This window comes from Lygodium microphyllum, chromosome 12 (assembly GCF_053477565.2).
Source record: "Lygodium microphyllum isolate KBCC chromosome 12, Lygodium_microphyllum_v1.1.10, whole genome shotgun sequence".
NCBI lineage: Eukaryota > Viridiplantae > Streptophyta > Polypodiopsida > Schizaeales > Lygodiaceae > Lygodium > Lygodium microphyllum.
In genome coordinates this window covers 70087464-70108001 of record NC_141146.1, presented here as the reverse complement: position 1 = coordinate 70108001, position 20538 = coordinate 70087464, and the positions used below count along the sequence as shown (strand labels likewise).

The following is a 20538-nucleotide window of genomic DNA, read 5'->3' as shown; positions in this document are numbered from 1 at the left end:
GGTAATGCAGATAATGAATTGCAGCTCTCCTAAGGATGCATGGGACATTTTGGTCAAGTATTATGGCACAACCACAAGTGCCAAGAAGACACAGTTCAAGCAGAAGTTCAACAATATGGAGAGGAAGAGCAGATCTATACAGGATTATGTCACAGAGGTTAAGACCATTGCGGATCAGTTGGCATCTGTTGGTTCACAGGTTGAAGATGAAGACATGGTTGTTATGACCTTGAACGGCTTGGGGCCTGAGTATAAGTCTTTTGACACTTCTGTGTCTATGTGAGCTGAAATGCTTGATTTCAATGAGTTGGTTGCATTGCTTATCCATGAAGAGGTTAAGCTTGGTTTGCTGCAGGGTCTAGCAGTTCTAAAAACAAGGATGCAGTTTTCTATTCCAATCAACGTGGCCATGGAAACCATGGTAGAGGCTATGGATTTGGCAGAGGAGGCCAGCAAAATGCATCCTATGGCAATAACATCTAGCAGGTATCGAATGCAAGAGGTGGTGGAAACTTTAGAGGCAGGGGGAGATCTAGCCCTAGAGGTAGAGGCTCCTGGCAACAGCAGTGCCCATCTGACAATCCGAACAAGGATAAGGATTGTCATTACTACCGGAAGTATGGGCATATTGCCAAGGACTGCTGGAAGAAGCAGGGCAATCAGAAAGGCAAACAACATGGGCATTTTGCTACATCTAGTCAGGTAGATGATACTTCAGGAGATAGATTGTTTGCCATGCAGTATGTAAAATACAGAGTTGCTAAAAAATGCACTGATGATGCAGTTTGGTACACTGATTCAGGGGCATCGAACCATATAACTCCTCATGGTGATTGGTTCACTGATATGGTGGCTGAAAAAGATGGCTATGTCTGTACAGGTGATGACATGCAACATAGCATTGAGCATAAAGGCAAAGTGCCTCTTGTGGTTCATGATGGCAAAAAGAAAAATTTGCATGATGTATTGCATGTTCCTTCGATTACGAAGAACCTACTGTCTGTTGCAGAGCAGAACTTGCAAGTAGATTCAACAAGCATGGTTGCTTATTGAAGAGTTTGGTAATGGATGCAAGTTGATAACTCGCGGTCACAGGAATGGCAGAATGTTTACTCTTGATGCTACCTTGTCAGAGCTGAATTCAGCTATGTTTGCCCATGGTTCTGGCACTATCAGAGACTTGGAAATTTGGCACAAGAGAGTGGGGCATGTAAATTTGCAAAGGCTGCAAATTATGCAGAAAAAATAGCTTGTTACAGGTTTACCCAAGTTCCAATATTCACATATTGGTCATGTATGTGATGCTTGCCAGTTTGATAAGCAGTCGAGATTGCCATTTGTCAGGCATGTAAGGTAGAGCACACGTTCGTTGTAGTTAGTGCACTCTGATGTTTGGGGGCCAGCCCTTAATGCATCCATGGGAGGCTCGAAGTATTACGTGACATTCATTGATGATTACAATCGCTATACTTGGGTTTACATTCTGAAGACAAAGGATGAGGTGTTTGCTGTTTTTTAGCAATTTAAAAAGCAGGTTGAAAAGGAATTTGACAGTTATATCTCTTGCTTGAGATCAGATAGCGGTGGGGAGTATGTGTCAAATGAGTTTGACAACTTTCTGGCTGAAAATGGCATACGTAGGCAGCTTACCTGCAGCTACACTCCTCAACAGAATGGGGTAGCTGAAAGAAAGAACATGGTCTTGATGGAAGCTGCTCGTGCCATGATGAATGAGAAGAAGATGTCGCTCTATTATTGGACTGAGGCTATTATGACAGCCATGTATATCTTGAATCGGACTCCCACTACAAGTATTCATGAGATGACACCGTTTGAGAAGCTGTATGGCTATAAGCCGGATGTAATTCACATGAAAGTCTTTAGGTGTCTTGCTTATGTGCATATTCCAGATGAAAAAAGGAAGAAGCTGGATCCAAAAGTGCATAAGTGTGTTAACATTGGATATTCGCATGAGAAGAAGGCATACAAATGTTATGATCCCTCTACTAGGGAGACCTTGGTGAGCAGGGATGTTATTTTTTATGAGATGGGTTCTTGGTATGTATCATCGACTACAATGCCATCAAATTTTCATTCTACTCATGTATCTACAGTTGATATGCAGTAGAGCACTGCTATGATAGGACCTAGTAGTCAGATAGTATCCCCATGGATAGGGAGATTGAGGAGCTCACCGTCCACTGACACCAGTATATCAGTGAGGGGGAGATATGATGTCTTGGACAGCAAAGGAAAAGAGAAAGTTATTGAGGATGCCTCTGGTATGATGACACTTGGTAGAATGACTTTTGGATATGAGTCTGCTCTAACACTTTAGACAGTGAACTTGGTATTTCAACTATCTATACGTCTGGCGCAAGGTAGAGCAGGTACATTCCACCTCATGAGAGAGGGGAATCGAGCAGTGCACCACATCCTAGACGCTCACAGAGGATTAGATACCCTGTTGACAGGTTGAGATATAGTGGCTACATTGCAAAGCATTATGCTTACATGACAAAAGTGATGGAGATCAAAGAACCAGGTACATATGTTGAAGCAGTGGAAAATGAGAACTAGTGTGCAGCCATGGATGAAGAAATGAATGCCTTGGCTGAAAATAAGACATGGGATCTTGTGCCACTGCTTGAAAGAAAAAAGACCATTGGCTGCAAATGGGTCTACAAAATTAAATGCAAGTCAGATGGCAGTGTGGAAAGGTACAAAGCCAGGCTGGTTGCTAAGGGGTATGCCCAATAGTATGGACTTGATTATGAGGAAACATTCAGCCCTGTTGCCAAAATGGCAACCATACGCACTGTGATTGCTTTGGCTGCTGCTAGAGGATGGAAATTACAGCAAATGGACGTTAAGAATGCATTTCTTAATGGTGACTTAGCAGAGGATGTCTATATGGTTCAGCCAGAAGGGTATGTTCACCCTGATTTTCAGCATTATGTATGCAAGCTGAAAAAGGCACTGTATGGGGGGCTGAAGCAGGCTCCGAGAGCTTGGCATACTAGGATCAGTAACTACTTGCAGAGGTTGGGTTTTATTGTTGGTAGGGCTGATCACAGCCTATTTACAAAGAAGACTGATAGTGGCTTGGTAGTGCTGGTCATATATGTTGATGATTTGATAATCACTGGTGATGATGACTTGGGCATACAACATGTAATGAAGATGTTGAAATCTGAATTTGACATGAAAGATCTAGGTGAATTGAAATACTTTTTGGGTATTGAGGTAATCAAGGCTGAAAATGGTTTATGGATGATGCAAAAACATTATGCCATGGAAATGCTGAAGAAGTATAGCATGGCTAAATGCAAACCATTGGATACACCCCTTGATCAGAATGTCAAGCTGGACATTAGCACTGGAGCTGAAATTCAGGATGTGACTATGTACAGGCAGATGGTTGGAAGTCTGATCCGCTTGACCATCACTAGGCCGGATTTGAGTTATGCAATTGGGCTCATAAGTCTATTTATTCAGAAGCCTAGGAAGCCACATTTGGATGCTGTTAGGCGGATTATGAGATATGTTAAGTCCACTGTAGATTATGGGTTGTTTTATATTAGAGATAAGCCCTTGAAACTAGTTGGATACACAGATACGGATTGAGCAGGATGCTCATATGATCACAGATCTACGAGTGGTTATGCTTTTGGCCTTGGAAGTGGCATGATCAGTTGGAGCAGCAAGAAGCAACCAACGGTTGCATTGTCTAGTACTGAGGCAGAGTACAGGGGTGCTGCATTGGCAGCATGCGAGATTTCATGGCTACTCAAGCTTATGGTTGATTTGGATATTCAAGTGGATGCTCCAGTGACCTTATTATGTGACAATCTCAGTAGTGTACTCCTGGCAACGAATTCAGTTTACCATGCTAGGACAAAACATATAGAGGTACACTACCATTTTATCAAAGAGATGGTTTTTGCAGGGAGAGTAGATCTTATGCATGTGAAGACTGATGAATAGGTTGCATATATCTTTACCAAGTCTTTGGGTAAAGATAAGTTTAGTAGTTTTAGACAACTACTTGGAGTTCATCAGATGATTTGAGCTTGAGGGGGAGTGTTAGAATATCAAGCTCCCATTACTCTCCTATCAGTATGTATGACCGACATTAGTTGTGTCCAGCTGTATCAGCAAGTGTGGGACATTAAATAAGTCAGTGGTCTTAGACCCAGTGTGAATGGTCCTACGGACCTTAGTACTATTGTATACACTTATGTTATGTTAGTCGTCTAAAAAATAATGGAAGATGATGAACGACCTGAAGGTCAAGTTGCTGCTCCATTACATTGTCTCTCCCCCTCTCTCTTCCAATACCCCCTATGGAGGGCACTTTGCTGGACATTTGACTACACACAAAGCTTTGAAAGGAGAAAAATTAGGTAGTAAGCCTTGAAATTTTCCTTGATTACAGGAACAATATATTAGCAAGGGGTTGATGATGTTTATCGCTGATGTGGCATGCCCGATGAGGTTTCATTTATCTTGGAAGAGTGTCATGACTCCCCCTATGGAGGGCACTTTGTTGAACATTTGACTACACACAAAGCTTTGAGAGCTAGATATTGGTGCCATTCATTTTCCTAGATACATTTGCATATGTCAAGAGATATGATACATGTCAAAGATGACAATAGGGAGATCATAAAGCACCCACCACTGACTCCTATCATGGCTACACTACCATTTGAGAAGTGGGTCATTGATTTCATTGGACTTATACATCCTTCATCAACTACACGAAAGTGTTATGTCATTGTGGGGTGATAGACTATTTCACGAAGTGGTTTGAAGCCCATGCTATGATGAAGGATAATGTCAAGAAAAGGGCTAGTTTCATTTTGGAATAGATTGTTTGTCGTTTTGGTCCACATAAAGAGCTTGTGTTTGATTGTGAGACACATTTAAAAAATAAAGTGATTGAGGCCTTTAACGGAAGCTCAGAAGATTAAACATGATAAGACCATGCCTTACAACCCCAAGCTAATGGGTAAGTAGAGAGTACTAATAAGTAGCTATGTGATTTTATCCAAGACTGTATCTGAAGGTAAGCGTGATTGGGATTAGAAGTTGTATGTGGCTATTTGGGCTTATAATAGGATATTCAAAAGAGTTACATGCCATACCCTTTTAAATTAGTATATGGAGAACAATGTGTTTTACCTTTGGAGATTGAGCTACCTACTGTAAGGTTTGCTCTAAACCATTCTTTAGGTGAAGAGAAAGCATTGCAAGAAAGGCTCACTTCCCTTATACATCTTGATGAGATTCGATTGCAAGCCTTGTTACATCAAGTAGGGAAAATGCGGATGAAAATGCTTCATGATCTTCATGCCAGGAAGTATAAATTTGCTAAGGGTTAATTGATCCTATATTATGATGCTCATCATGAGCTCTTCCTACGTAAGTTGAAACCCAAATGGGATGGTTCTTATAAGATTATCCATATAGAAAAGAATGGCTCTACAGCTCTTTTAGTGGATTTGGGAGGGGTAGAGTTCAAAACTAAGGTAAACTTCAATAAACTAAAGTCCTATTATGTGTAGGGGCTGACCTTGGACTTGGTGCCTTTGCAAAGTTGAATACTAAATACAAATTGGGCAAGTTCATGAAGGTACCTTGGTGTGCGATGTGCCTTAAGGCAAAAGAATCTATTCGTCATGCACTTGATAACATTATCAATTTGGAAAAAGATTAACTCTTACATGCCAACGACAAGACCGCATGTCAATATTAGGATTAAGACTGCTCTCTTTGAGATAGAGGGAAGCCATATGAATAGATAATGAAACCTAGAATGTAACTGGAGCTGTGACTATTAGGGCATTATGTGCTAAAACAAATTTGGTTGTAGTTCCTAGGGGAATTAGAGTCAAGACTGAGCTAGTCTATGGTTGTTTACTAGGGAAGTTTTGGCACTTCTTAAGAGGTTAAGAAAGAAAGAATATGTCTTCAAAGGCAATTGTAAGCTCCTTATTAATAAAGAGCTATAATTTATGTGTCTTTTGGGGCTAAATCACTTTTTTGATTCTTGAGTGGCATCTTTAATGATGCAGATTTAAATACTTTATAATAGACATAGCAATAATATAGCACTTAGAGGCAAGAAGAAACTACCCGCCTAGGTGGTGAAAAAGTTTCAACTTAACAAATCAAGAATACTAATCATATAAATACATGATCCCTATCCTTGAAATGCACGATATAGTATAATCCAATAGGCAGTGCAATGTGCCATAGGACAATGCTCCAAATACTCCAAGAGGAGGTTTTAAAAGTCACTCATAAATACTACAAGAGGAGTTTTTAAAATTCATGACAATAGATCCAATAAGCATTGCCCTAAGACAATGCTACTAAAAACAGCTCCAAATACTCCAAAACGAGGTAACCGTTTTAAAATTCATAAAGGCACGTTCAATTTAATTGTATATTATTTCAGGCTTTTCGCAGGAAAAAAGCTTCCAAAATTTTAAATTGGAGGTTTTGGTAGTCGGGACTCGGGACGTCAAATATTCAGTTTACTAGGTTCTTCAGTTTACTAGGTTCTTCTGTTCGCTCCTATTATTAAATGTTTATTTGTCCATCGACCGAGAGGGATATTATACTATTCTGATGAACCGTAGTATACTGCATGGGATGGGGCGGCAGAGTATAAGAAGCTGCACGCCGAAGTAGGTTTAAAGGTTTCTGTGTCCGTGCATCTCACAAATGTATTACGTACATCCAAGAAAGAGGTATTTAGTATTTGTGCAGTGAGGAATCTGGATGGGGCGGCAGAGAAGAGACCGGACAAGGGGTAGTGCAGGGATCTCGATTCTGCCGACGTATGAGAAGAGCGACGTTTGTGGGTTAATGTCGTGGAGTGTGCACGGGAATGAACGGCGATTATTTAAGGGCAGCGCGGGTGGCGAAGGGGACGGCAGAGGGGATAACGATTGAGAAGAAGAGAGAGCTGTAGCTGATGCGATGTTAGGTGTTGTAGGCTAACTATTGCGGGAGCAGCCATAATAGTTAGTATAATTATACTAACCGTGAATTAGATATGGGATCGCTTGGCCGGGAGGAGGAGGAGGTTGTGGGGCGGCGCCCAGCTGGCGCACGGCAGCCCCACCTGGTCATGTTCCCATTCCCGGCCCTGGGCCACATCCGGCCGATGATGCAGCTGGCGCAGATCCTGGCCCGCAGGGGCGACATCCTCGTCACGTTCGTCAACACGGAGCACAGCCACCAGCTCATCCTCAAAGCCTCCTCCACGTCAGCGTACTATTCCTCATCAATTACAATATCCAAGCATGGCGACGATAATATTGGTCATATTGGTGGTCGTGATACTAACGTCGGCGCTGCCGCAGCGACTGCGGAAGAAACTCAACACCAGAAGTATGTTACTACAATGGCCTCCCCCCTCCCCGAGCACCGCGGGCTGCGTAACCTCCGCCTGGCGGCCCTGCCGGACGGTCTCGCCCCCGGCCAGAATCGAACCGCCGACCTGGCCAACCTGGGCCGCCGCATGACCTCCATGGAGCCCCTCCTCCTGAGTTTCCTACAAGAACTCCAGCCTCCCGCCACCTGCCTCGTCTCCGACCTCGTCAACCTCGACGCCCTCGCCATCGCCGCCAAGCTCCGCATCGCCAATGCCTCCCTCTGGTGCCCCAGCATCGCCCAAGCCCGCCTCTTCTACGACGCCAAACTTCTCGAGATCAATGGAGATATCACTCCCACCGGTACGTACCTACCATACTGCTTGTATCCCCTCCCGCTGATCACGATCGTTACCTGCTTTTGTCTCATAAGAGGTCAAAATTCAACAACGGCAGGATCAAATCAATCGAAAGATGTGCCTTAGAGCATCCAGTTGCTTGTAAACTTGATTGATTTCGTAGTCGAATAGTGAAAGTTGATGGGCTATTGAAATGGGCTTATGATTTAGAGAGCAAAATCAAATAATGTGAGAGCTTTGTAGTTTTCTATTTGCGTCAACATCATTTGTCTAATTCTCGATTGGAGGTGTTGTTGCAAGATCCCCAACCTTTCAGTCACTTAGAAATGTTGGAGTTTCCCAAGTTCTTAACTTGAAATACTTCATGTTCATCACAAATGCGAGTTTCAAGGCCCAGCCTACGAAGATTGAAAGCGAGGGCAGTAATGACAAATGTAATCGATAGTCTATCTTTGCCTTTTTATTAAATCCGTTCTAACTTATACTGTTCTTTGTGGAAATTGACTCCATATTGCAGGCATTCCGATCAACCCATCAGAACTTCTTGTTACTTCGCATCCCGGAGTCCCGAAAATTCGCAGCGGTGAGGTCCCTTGGACACTAGCAAGGAATGAGAAGGATATGGAATATCTTTACTACATCATGGTCAAAAGGTTTAAGGAAATGGCAATGGCTCCTTGGCTTCTCTGCAACTCCAGCATCGAGTTAGAGAGGGAAGTGGTGGAAGGCTTTTTGAGGGATCACAAGGTCAACATTTGCCCGATAGGGCCATTGTTTGGCTATGAATTCCAATCAGAAGATGGGCATACGATGGATCATGACGAGGGCAGCTGCAAGATTGATATTGATGATCGTTGCAGTACTAGTACTAATGGAACAAGCGTGGGATTTTGGGCGGAAGAGCAAGGGTGTTTAAGATGGCTGGATGGTCAAGACGCAGGCTCGGTGGTGTACGTGTCGTTTGGGAGCTTGGCGATGTTCAACCAAGCACAACTGCAGGAGCTGGCGATGGGGCTGGAGGCGAGCGACCAAGCGTTCCTGTGGGTGGTGAGGGCGGACCTGATGGACGGGACGACAGCCCGGCTGCCAGAGGGGTTCGAGGAGAGGACACGAGGGCGGGGGCTGGTGGCGAGGTGGGCCCCGCAGCTGTCGGTGCTGGCCCACGAGGCCGTCGGGTGCTTCGTGACGCACTGCGGGTGGAACTCGACGATGGAGGCGGTGTACAGTGGGGTGCCGACGGTGGCGTGGCCATACTCCGCGGACCAGTTCATGGACCGGGAGTACTTGGTGGAGACGTGGAAGGTTGGGCGGGCTCTGCAGGTGGCGGGCGAGGATGGGCTTGTGAGGCACGAGCACATCAAGGAGGCCGTGCAGAGTGTCATGCACAGCAAGGATCTGAGGCTCCGCGCCCAGCAGCTCGGAGCTCGCCTCCGCGCTAGCGTGCGTCGTGGCGGTGCCTCCATCTCCAAGCTCGACGAGTTCATCCGTGACATGTGGCGCATCTCTGCCACGTCATCCTATCCAGCTCCTTGAGCACATTAATGAACACGATCCTCAAGGAAAACTCTTCCCCCATCCAATTGGATAAAAGGAAAATGTCAAAATATGACTGGTTTTTGGGGAAATAAATAATGTCATTGGTTGATTTTATAATTCACAAATAAATATCTCATTGGCTGGTTTTTGGGCAAATAGGTATTAATCCATGGGCTGGTTTTATAATTACAAGTGTCCAAAAATTAGTTAACTTTCTTCATGACAAACCTTGATTTCAACTAGTTTTTCGAAAGCCCAGCCAAGAAGAATACACAAAAAGATGGTTTATTCTCTCTTACTAACATCCTTGCATTAGGAACAAAAAAACTATCAAAGGAGACCAATCAAAGGAAAACCATTTCAACCGCATCGCAAAGACTCCAGAAAGAAAACAAGAAAGTGAGCTGTCTATCTTTATTAGGCATCTTGTTTACCAAATTTCTCCATCAAAGCTTATCAAGGCTTGGTAATAGGGTTTCGGAGATATCTCGTGTTGCTTTTTGTGCCAAGGTCAAGATGACAATTTGATCCACCTCTTTTGATCTCTCTTGAATGCTAAGTGGTTATGGAAGGGAGTCTTTAGCATCACAAACAAAGTTAATCTACACCAGAGATTAGGTATGAAGCAAGCAGTACTAGAAGTCAAAGGAAACTTAAGTGAAGACTCAAATCACATCTCGGATGTGATTAGAGCCAAAGTAGGAAATACATCTATTCCACTTGAAATTATATTGCTATGGTAGGCAGTCTCAAGAATGTTACAGGCATGCTAGCAAAGGAAAAAGTTAGGTTGAATTTTAGCACAATCTTTATTTTCAGAGGTGTTTTGGGTCATAAGGCTAATAAAAAGTATCATTTACAAATGTAATAACTCAATGATTGAACTTCTATGGAGACAAATGACTTCATGTACATCACTTTGAGAAATAGAAACATAATCTATATCTTTTGTGCAATTTTGTATACTAGGAAAAGGGATGCTTAGGGATAACATAAATTTGTGTATAATTTTTGAACTATCACTTAAATTATGTTCACCATGGCATAAGCAAAAAAATATTCCAAATTTAAATTGTTAAGAGAGGACTATCACACAGGGATTTGGTTATCAAGAACATGCATATCAACAAGATGAAGATGGATAGCAAAAATATCGAATAATAGTACAACAAAATAGAAGCATAGACATGAATGTTAAACATGCATAAGTAGGCGTATTTTAAAACACATTTAGATTTGTCTTTAAACTTATAGCCACTAAGGATTACAAATCATGCCTTTCGGTGTGAAAAATAATATCTACGCTCTTTTACATGCACATTTACATATGAGCCTAGTTTAAAATCTAGTGCGTCGAATCTCAACACTTCAAAAAGGAAAAAAGATAATAGTTAAGGAAAATAGAAACTTAACTAGTAGAGAGAGAGAGAGAGAGAGAGAGAGAGAGAGAGAGAGAGAGAGAGAGAGAGAGAGAGAGAGAGAGAGAGAGAGAGAGAGAGAGAGAGAGAGAGAGAGAGAGAGAGAGAGATCCAATGTGCAATGAGGTACTCAAGCACATATCCAATCTTTGTAAAATGGAGAGCACCCTCTTCTTGCAAGTTCTAATGTTCACTTTAAACATAATTGGAAACCTTTTAGATAAGTTGCATGTTTCTCCTAAGAAGATTCCCTAAGATTCCTTTAAAAATCATGATAAAGGTACTCACATTGAATATTTAGGTTAAAATTGACATATGACTTTTAAATAAGTCTTGAGTTTAGTATATTTTTTTGAGATTTTTCTAATTATACTACTTTTGTGATAAATATAGTTAGTAAACTAGATATTTTTAAGCTGTTTATATTCACACTAGGATTGGGCTAAGTAGTAAGGTGAAAAAACTATGCATTTAGTTCATATAGGGGAGTAGCAATCCATCAACAAGGTTCTCATCACCTTAATTTTTAAACAAATTTTGATCTTAAAGTTGTATATTAGCTTGTTCATTTAAGAAGTATATAGATATAAAATTGAATTTTGATACTTAACATTTGAATTAGTATTCCTACATACTCTAGGAGATACATATTGGTAAATTAATAGTTAGTTTACATAATGACAATAATCTATAGCACAAAAATTAAAATAGACTAAGTTTTTGACTTATCAATAGATTGTTCACTTTACAATATCATGTGTAATGTGATGGTAGCATTTTTCCAATATGATATCAACTTATAATGACAAAAGTATATACTACATAAGGGTTTACAATACACTCTTTCTTAGAATATCAAGCTCATAGTATGTGTGACCGACATTAGTCTTGTCCAGTTGTATCAGCAAGTGTGGGACATTAAATAAGGCAGTGGTCTTAGACCCAGTGTGAATGGTCCTATGGACTTTAGTACTATTGTATACACTTACTCTTTGTGTGTGGTTATGATAGAATGAATGAATGAAGAAGAAGAGAGCATACTTGCTCCTCACTCCGTCTCTGCCTCTCTCTATCTTAACATGGTATCAGAGCCATCATGGATGGGCTCTTGAAGGCATGAAGCTGTGAGAAAGACCTACAGCCTGAAGACTCAGGGCAGTGGTTGAAGAGAAGCAGGCTGTCATTGTGCAGGCTGTCATTGTATCTGTGAAGGTATGCATTTTGCCATTTTGGATTCTATGGTTCTTGGCAATGCTTGAGGCTTGATTAGAGCCTTCAGGAGACTTGGTTGAGCATGTAGAAGGAGATGACCTGCTGCTGTAAACTGTCATGCTGATAGCGTGTCTGTGCCTGCTGTAAATGAAGGTTGTCTTGCTGCTCTACTGAAGACATAAATCACTACTTGAGTGATCCAGAGCTTGTATGCTTGCTTGGGAAGACATATCAATGATCTAACATGTCAATTCTTGGTCTGGAGTTGATAAATGAGTTGGAATACTGAAGTACATATCTGAAATTGAAGACAGGTTGCTGTAAATTGAAACAGGGCAGCATACACTGATCACTCTTTGAAGCATTGAAGCCATTTGATGAGCATTTTGAGCTCTACTGAAGTGAGGGTTCATTCAGGAAGCATATGTACTGAGTTTGATGCATTTGGATTGCATTTTACTGATAAAATATTCAGATCTGAAATTTTATGACAGGCTGAAAACTGTCATAAAACTGTCATCATCATATACTCATTGCCTTGAAGAAGTACATGCCTTTTGTTACCTACAGGGAGTTGTATGGTACGGGATATGATTGTTGAATGCTATGAGCATTGAGATGAGCATTGAAGGCTCTTAAAAACTGAAATCTGAATCAGAGAACAAATGCTTTGACAGTGTGTTGGCTGGTCATAAACAATCCATGTACTTTTTGACATTACTTCTTGAAGACAGAGAGTCTGCGAATGCCCGTATGGTTATGTATTGATCCCTACACACAGTGGCATATGTATGAAGTGGCTTGAGGATCTCTTGGACTGAAATACATCTTGTTTTGACAGTTTATTGGCTGTATACAATCTGTGAGCAGATTTATGTCACTTGTACTTGCTGGATATGCACTGTTTTGTGCCCGGTATGACTATGTCTAGTTGCCTACATATAATAGCAAATGTATGGGAAAGTTTGGAGCATGTATGACATGTTTTAAAGTGGTTTTTGATAGTAAATTCACTGCTGGTTACTAAAAAATTGCAGGTTTCAGACTGCGAATTCTCTTTACTGCAATAAGCTTGCATGGCACAGAGTTATAGTACCTACAAAGTCTATGTACTGACTGATATACCTACGGGTTGTACCACATGTTTGTGGATGTTTTTGAGGTTGTAAAGGGCTGAAATACCCTGGTTTTTTGCAAAGAATAGTTGCAGAAAACTGTCATAAACAGTCAAGGACTGAGGTTGGTCAGAGTGACTTGTTGGCTTGCAGGAAGTCGGGCAGTGACTAAATAGTGTCTGGTACAACATGGCAAATGCAGAAAGGACTGACAACATAACCCAGATAGTGGGGGAAAAGCTTGATAATAACAATTATGCCATATGGAAGTTTCACATAGAGAACTTCTTAATAGGGAAAGGCTATTGGGAGTTGGTGACTGGAGCGGAAGCTGAACCTGAGCTCCCAGATCGACCTACGGCTCATCAGAGACGATTACACCGAGCTTGGACAGAAAGAGCTCGTAGAGTCTTGCACTGGCTCTCTTTATGTATCTCAGATGCCATGGTAATGTAGATAATGAATTGCAGCTCTCCTAAGGATGCATGGGACATTTTGGTCAAGTATTATGGCACAACCACAAGTGCCAGGAAGATACAGTTGAAGCAGAAGTTCAACAACACGGAGAGGAAGAGCAGATCTATACAGGATTATGCCACAGAGGTTAAGACCATTGTGGATCAATTGGCATCTGTTGGTTCACAGGTTGAAGATGAAGACATGGTTGCTGTGACATTGAACGGCTTGGGGCCTGAGTATAATTCTTTTGACACTTCTGTGTCTATGCGGGCTGAAATGCCTGATTTCAATGAGTTGGTTGCATTGCTTATCCATGAAGAGGTTAAGCTTGGTTTGTTGGCTGCACGATCTAGCAGTTCTAAAAACAAGGATGTAGTTTTCTATTCCATTCAACGTGGCCGTGGAAACCGTGGTAGAGGCTATGGATTTGACAGAGGAGGCCAGCAAAATGCATCCTATGGTAATAATAATCAGCAGATATCGAATGCAAGAGGTGGTGGAAACTTCAGAGGTAGGGGGAGATCTAGCCCTAGAGGTAGAGGCTCCTAGCAACAGCAGCGTCCATCTGACAATCTGAATAAGGATAAGGATTGTCATTACTGTGGAAAGTATGGGCATATTGCCAAGGACTGCTGGAAGAAGCAGGGCAATCAGAAAAGCAAACAATATGGGCGTTTTACTACATCTAGTTAGGCAGATGATACTTCAGGAGATAGATTCTTTGCCATGCAGTATGTAAAAGACAGAGTTGCTGAGAAATCCACTGACGATCCAGTTTGGTATATTGATTCAGGGGCATCGAACCATATGACTCATGGTGATTGGTTCACTGATATGGTGGTTGAAAAAAATGGCTATGTCTGTATAGGTGATGACACGCAACATAGCATTGAGCATAAAGGCAAAGTGCCTCTTGTGGTTCATGATGGAAAAAAGAAAAATTTGCATGATGTATTGCATGTTCCTTCAATTACAAAGAACCTATTGTCTGTTGGTCAGATGATGGAGCAGAACTTGTAGGTTAGATTCAACAAGCATGGTTACTTTATTGAAGAGTTTGGTAATGGATGCAAGTTAATGGCTCGTGGTCACAGGAATGGCAGAATGTTTACTCTTGATGCTACCTTGCCAGAGTTGAATTCAACCATGTTTGCTCATGGTTCTGGCACTATCAGAGACTTGGAAATTTGGCACAAGAGAGTGGAGCATGTAAATTTGCAAAGGTTGCAAATTATGCAGAAAAAACAGCTTGTTACAGGTTTACCCAAGTTCCAATATTCAGATATTGGTCATGTATGTGATGCTTGCCAGTTTGGTAAGCAGTCAAGGTTTCCATTTGTCTTGCCATTTGTCAGGCATGTAAGGTAGAGTACACGTATGTTGCAGTTAGTGCACTTTGATGTTTGGGGGCTAGTCCATAATGCATCCATGGGAGGCTCAAAGTATTATGTTAGATTCATTGATAATTACAGTCGCTATACTTGGGTTTACATTCTGAAGACAAAGGATGAGGTGTTTGTTGTTTTTCAGCAGTTTAAAAAGTAGGTTGAAAAGGAATTTGACTGTTATATCTCTTGCTTGAGGTCAGATAGCGGTGGGGAGTATGCGTCAAATGAGTTTGACTGAAAATGGCATATGTAGGCAGCTGCAGCTACACTCCTCAGCAGAATGGGATAGCTGAAAGGAAGAACAGGGTCTTGATGGAAGCTGCTCGTGCCATGATGAATGAGAAGAAGATGCCACTCTATTATTGGGCTAAGGCTGTTATGACAGCCATGTATATCTTGAATCGGACTCCCACTGCAGGTATTCATGAGATGACACCGTTTGAGAAGCTGTATGGCTATAAGCCGAATGTAAGTCACATGAAAGTCTTTGGCTGTCTTGCTTATGTGCATATTCCAGATGAAAAAAGGAAGAAGCTGGATCCAAAAGTGCATAAGTGTGTCTTCATTGGATATTTGCAAGAGAAGAAGGCATACAAATGCTATGATTCCTCTACTAGGGAGACCTTGGTGAGCAGGGATGTTATTTTGGATGAGATGGGTTCTTGGTATGTATCACCGGCAATAGTGCCATTGGATATGCCTTCCAGTCATGTATCTACAATTGATATGCAGCAGAGCACTGCTATGACAAGACCTAGTAGTCATACAGTATCTCCATGGACAGGGAGATTGAGGAGCTCACCATCCATTGACACCAGTATGTCAGTGAGGGGGAGATATGATGTCACAAACAAAGGAAAATAGAAAGTTACTGAGGATGTATCTGGGATGATGACAACTGGTAGGATGACTTCTGGATATGAGTCTACTGACACTTTAGACAGTGAACTTGGTATTCTGACTGTCTATACGCCTTGCGTAAGGCAGAGCAGGTACATTCCGCCTCATGAGAGAGGGGAATCGAGCAATGCACCATAGCTTAGACGCTCATAGAGGGTTAGATACCCTGTTGACAGGTTGACATATAGTGGCTACACTGCAAAGCATTATGCTTACATGACAAAAGTGATGGAGATCAAAGAACCAGGTACATATGCTGAAGCAGTGGAAAATGAGAACTGGTGTGTAGCTATGGATGAACAAATGAATGCCTTGGCTGAAAATAAGACATGGGATCTTGTGCCACTACCTGAAGGAAAAAAGATCATTGGTTGCAAATGGGTTTACAAAATCAAATGTAAGTCGGATGGCAGTGTGGAAAGGTACAAATCCAGGTTGGTTGCTAAGGGGTATGCCCAATAGTATGGACTTGATTATGAGGAAACATTCAGCCCTGTTGCTAAGATGGCAACCATACGCATTGTGATTGCCTTGGCTGTTGCTAGAGGATGGAAATTACAGCAGGTGGACGTTAAGAATGCATTTCTTAATGGTGACCTAGCAGAGGATGTCTATATGGTTCAGCCAGAAGGGTATGTTCACCCTGATTTTCAGCATTATGTATGCAAGTTGAAAAAGGCACTATATGGGCTGAAGCAGGCTCCGAGAGCTTGGCATGCTAGGATTAGTAACGACTTGCAAAGGTTGGGATTTACTGTTGGTAGGGTTGATCACAGCCTGTTTACAAAGAAGACTGACAGTGGCTTAGTAGTGTTGGTAATATATGTTGATGATTTGATAATCACTGGTGACGATGACTTGGGCATACAGCATGTAATGAAGATGCTAAAATCTGAATTTGACATGAAAGATCTAGGCGAATTGAAGTACTTTTTGGGTATTGAGGTAATCAAGGCTGAAAATGGTTTATGGCTGATGCAGAAACATTATGCCATGGAAATGCTAAAAAAGTATGGCATGGCTGAACGCAAACCATTGGATACACCCCTTGATCAGAATGTCAAGCTGGATATTAGCACTGGAGCTGAAATTCAGGATGTGACTATGTACAGGTAGATGGTTGGAAGTCTGATCTACTTGACCATTACTAGGTCAGATTTGAGTTATGCAGTTGGGCTCATAAGTCAGTTTATGCAGAAGCCTAGGAAGCCACATTTGGATGCTGTTAGGCGGATTATGAGATATGTTAAGTCCACTGTAGATTATGGGCTGTTCTATATGAGAGATAAGCCCTTGAAACTAGTTGGATACACAGATGCGGATTGGGCAGGATTCTCATATGATCGCAGATCTACGAGTGGTTATTCTTTTGGCCTTGGAAGTGGCATGATCAGTTGGAGCAGCAAGAAGCAACCAACGGTTGCATTATCTAGCATCGAGGCAGAGTACAGGAGTGATGCATTGGCAGCATGTGAGATTTCATGGCTGCTCAAGCTTATGGCTGATTTGGATATTCAGGTGGATGCTCCAGTGACCTTATTATGTGACATTAAAGGGCTTAGGATGGGATGATCTTCTACCCTAAATGGGTAGCCATGATTAATAAAGGTCAAGGTGAAATCACTTAGTTCATTTAAGGGATCTAGGAGGAATTTGTTAAATCGACCTTGCGAAGCCCTAACCCAAGGGGGAGAGTGAACTTTAGGGTAGTTGATTTATGCTAAGCATGTTGCTTGGAACTGGAGAAATGGTTTTAACAAAGGTTGATCTTGTTAAAGATGGATTGTTGACCCAAGTTATGCTTGGTTGTTTGAAAAGGGTATCTCCAAGTGAATGTCGACTGGTTGTATTGGTAAGAGGAGAGGATCTTACTAGGGATAGGTCGATCATAAGCAGGGTGATTGCTTGATGTGGTTTTGGATGCTAATCCAAGTTGTTTGTGATTGATGATTGCATGGCCGGGTCTGAGATGACTGATTGCCATGGAAACAAAAGGAATGTTTTTCCCTAGTAAATGTTATTAAGCTGGTTGCTTCAGCTGTGGTTGATTTCCTTAAGGGATAATTAAGGAAGGATGGTGCTAGCTACCCCCCGTGAACCGCCAAACCCTAACCAAGGGGGTTATGAATCCGCACCGGGAATGTGGACCGAACCCGCCGCCAAAGGTCTCTCCGTGGAAATTACTTGGCATAGGAGGACGCTTGGGTGCCAGTGGGGGCTTTGGCTGTAAATCCCAATGCCTTCGGACCCTACAAAAGTGTTCTACATGACTTGAGATGGGATCTCGAGGCCTTGATACTAGTTACAGGGCGGAATCTTGGTAGGATAAACCTTCGAGTTTTATTGCCGGGAGACGGAAGGATTTTTCTGCGGAGGCAGAAAGGGACACTTAATTCTCCTGTATGGGCAAGAGACAAACATTAATCTGAAGATAAGTTAAGGAAGTGTTTGATCTTGTTTTATCTTGTTTTCGTGTCGGTGCCCTAAATTATGTAAAGGAACATGTGATTAATGGGATTAATTAAGAAAGCTGCTTTTATGTGTCAAACATAATGCGGTAGGTAATTAGATAACTAAAACAACCCCCGAGGGAAGCGTGGTGGATGTGACCAATGGGTCTATCCTACAGAAGGGTGGTCTCGGTTAGTCGAGAGCTTTCCTCAAAGGAAATGTTAACGAGAAATATTAGGAAAAGTCGAACGATGACCTTAGACAATGTTGGTTAGAACCCTGATTCATACCATTTTAGGGGATCGGAATGGGACTATGCCGTACGGGCAGAGAGGTCGAGCGATGCATCCCTCTCGTTTCCCATTCTCTTTGAACCAAGTGCGGTATGAGTCTGCTTGGGTCCAGTTATATCTACGCAAAGTGGAGCGACTGTCGGCGGACTGATGCTAGAAGGCTGTTAGGAAGACTCGATTGCTAGGAACCCAGACTTCAAGTCGATCCTAGTGGGAATGGCCGGATAAGTCCCGTTGCGAGGTAGACTTGAGAGACCCTAGTTGGCAAACCCCGTGTCATTCCCTGGGAGTGCCGGGTGGCGTCTTCTAGATTGATCTCTCGATGGTGGGTTGCTAAGATGTGTCCCGCAATTTGAGGGGCGGGCACGTTACACTCACCACCTCCCTTTAGGAGTCAATTCCCTCTTCATTTTCCAATTTTCATTCGAAGGGACTATAAACCACTTCCATTGCAAGCTTAGATCACCTATTGTCCCCCAAAACCACTTATACTACAATCTTGGATCACCTCATGATAACTCGATTGCAACCATGGATAACTGTAACATCCATACCACCTCCATATTGATTTGGATGATGAATATGCACCTATTTGCAAAAGAAATAAGGTGTTTGGTCACATAGTAAGAGCATTGGAAGAAATGAGATCAGAGGACAAAAAGAATGTTGATTTGTGGATTGATGGTAGGTTGTATCTTGTGGATTCTACAACAAGAGATACCCCTCCATTCTATCTGTATTCCTCATTATTTACTAAGGTTTGTTGGAGATGGGCATCAAAGGGTTCTAGCATATACTCAGAATCTATTAGGCCATTCTAGCATTTTGAAGCTAGAGAACCAATGTTTATGCCACAAAAAAGATATACATGAAACAACTAGATGAAATCTAGGGAAAAATAAGGAGTCTTGAAACCCAGCTACATGTAGCCAGATAGAAGGAAATGGTGCTCAGAACATGTGAACGGTAGATGAGTCTAAAGCATAATGAGACACTCAAGCCTCCAAGTGGAGGTTGCTTGAGAAGAATAAAACAATACAATTACAGTTGGTCACTCATGCTAAAATAGTTATGTTCTTCTATTGTGTTTCAAGAGCATTCTATGGATGCATTACAAATCCATGCACATATGTGTGTCATCATTTTTGCTGTGATTGATAGGGCCATTCGCCATCGGGACAAAGCAACAAGGAATGTGGAGGGAGCATTAGAATCCTACAACAATATCATTCCTCCCAAACCTCTAGGGAACGTGTTGGATGAGAAAAGGTTTAGGAAGGCCAATGAACAATGCGTTGAAAAGTTTCTACAAAGGTCTTGCTTGGACAAGGAGGACATCCAAAGCACCCTAGACAAGGTGAGGACTAGTAGGCAAAGCTATACTACTCAGCTATTCAAAATCATGCAAGGAACATTGAAGAAGAAAAGGGTAAAGGGTCTCTACTTCCAAAACCATCCTCAGTTCAACAAACAAGATGCAACATCAACCAGAGAGTCTTGGAAGCCCTTGGTGAGCCTTTTCACATCATAGATGGCTATCATGGAAAGAAGAGAATCCTAAAGTATGATAGTTGTAACAACAAATCCTTTGACTTGAGAACTTTGCAGAGAGCCATGAATAGGTTTTACAAGCTAGAGCATGCAATAGCAAATTGGGTTTCTGTTTTGATTGTCAAGTTAGATGAAATAGAGATTGTAAAGGGTAAGAATATGGAGAGAGTTTCTATCACTCTAATGACTAGGGTTGTTAAGCTAGGTAGTGAGAGTGATGAAGGCACGGAGGGCTCAGTGCACTTCAGCATGCAATTAGAGCAAGACATTTGGTGGTTGGGAGCATTTTAGGTTGGCATAGAAGATTTTGATGTGTTGCATTGGACCCCTCGGTAATTTACTATATGAACACCCTCTATATCACATGCGTTCAAGGTCTATTTATATGGGATCCTTCTGTATGTAAAAAATGTGTAAAAATGGTATTTAAAAATTCCCTTATGTTGAACCCACATGATACATACATAT

The 20538-nt window shown here is 42.0% G+C and overlaps 1 protein-coding gene across 1 annotated transcript; it reads left to right on the top strand.

Annotated features, from left to right (window-relative positions):
* The first annotated feature begins 6931 nt into the window (after window positions 1-6931).
* LOC148027890 (UDP-glycosyltransferase 83A1-like) lies at window positions 6932-9429 on the top strand. The gene is made up of 2 exons (XM_087688962.1): window positions 6932-7751; window positions 8265-9429. The coding sequence occupies exons 1-2, from the start codon at window positions 7070-7072 to the stop codon at window positions 9278-9280; spliced, it is 1698 nt and encodes a 565-aa protein (XP_087545088.1). The 5' UTR covers window positions 6932-7069; the 3' UTR covers window positions 9281-9429.
* The last annotated feature ends 11109 nt before the right edge of the window (window positions 9430-20538 follow it).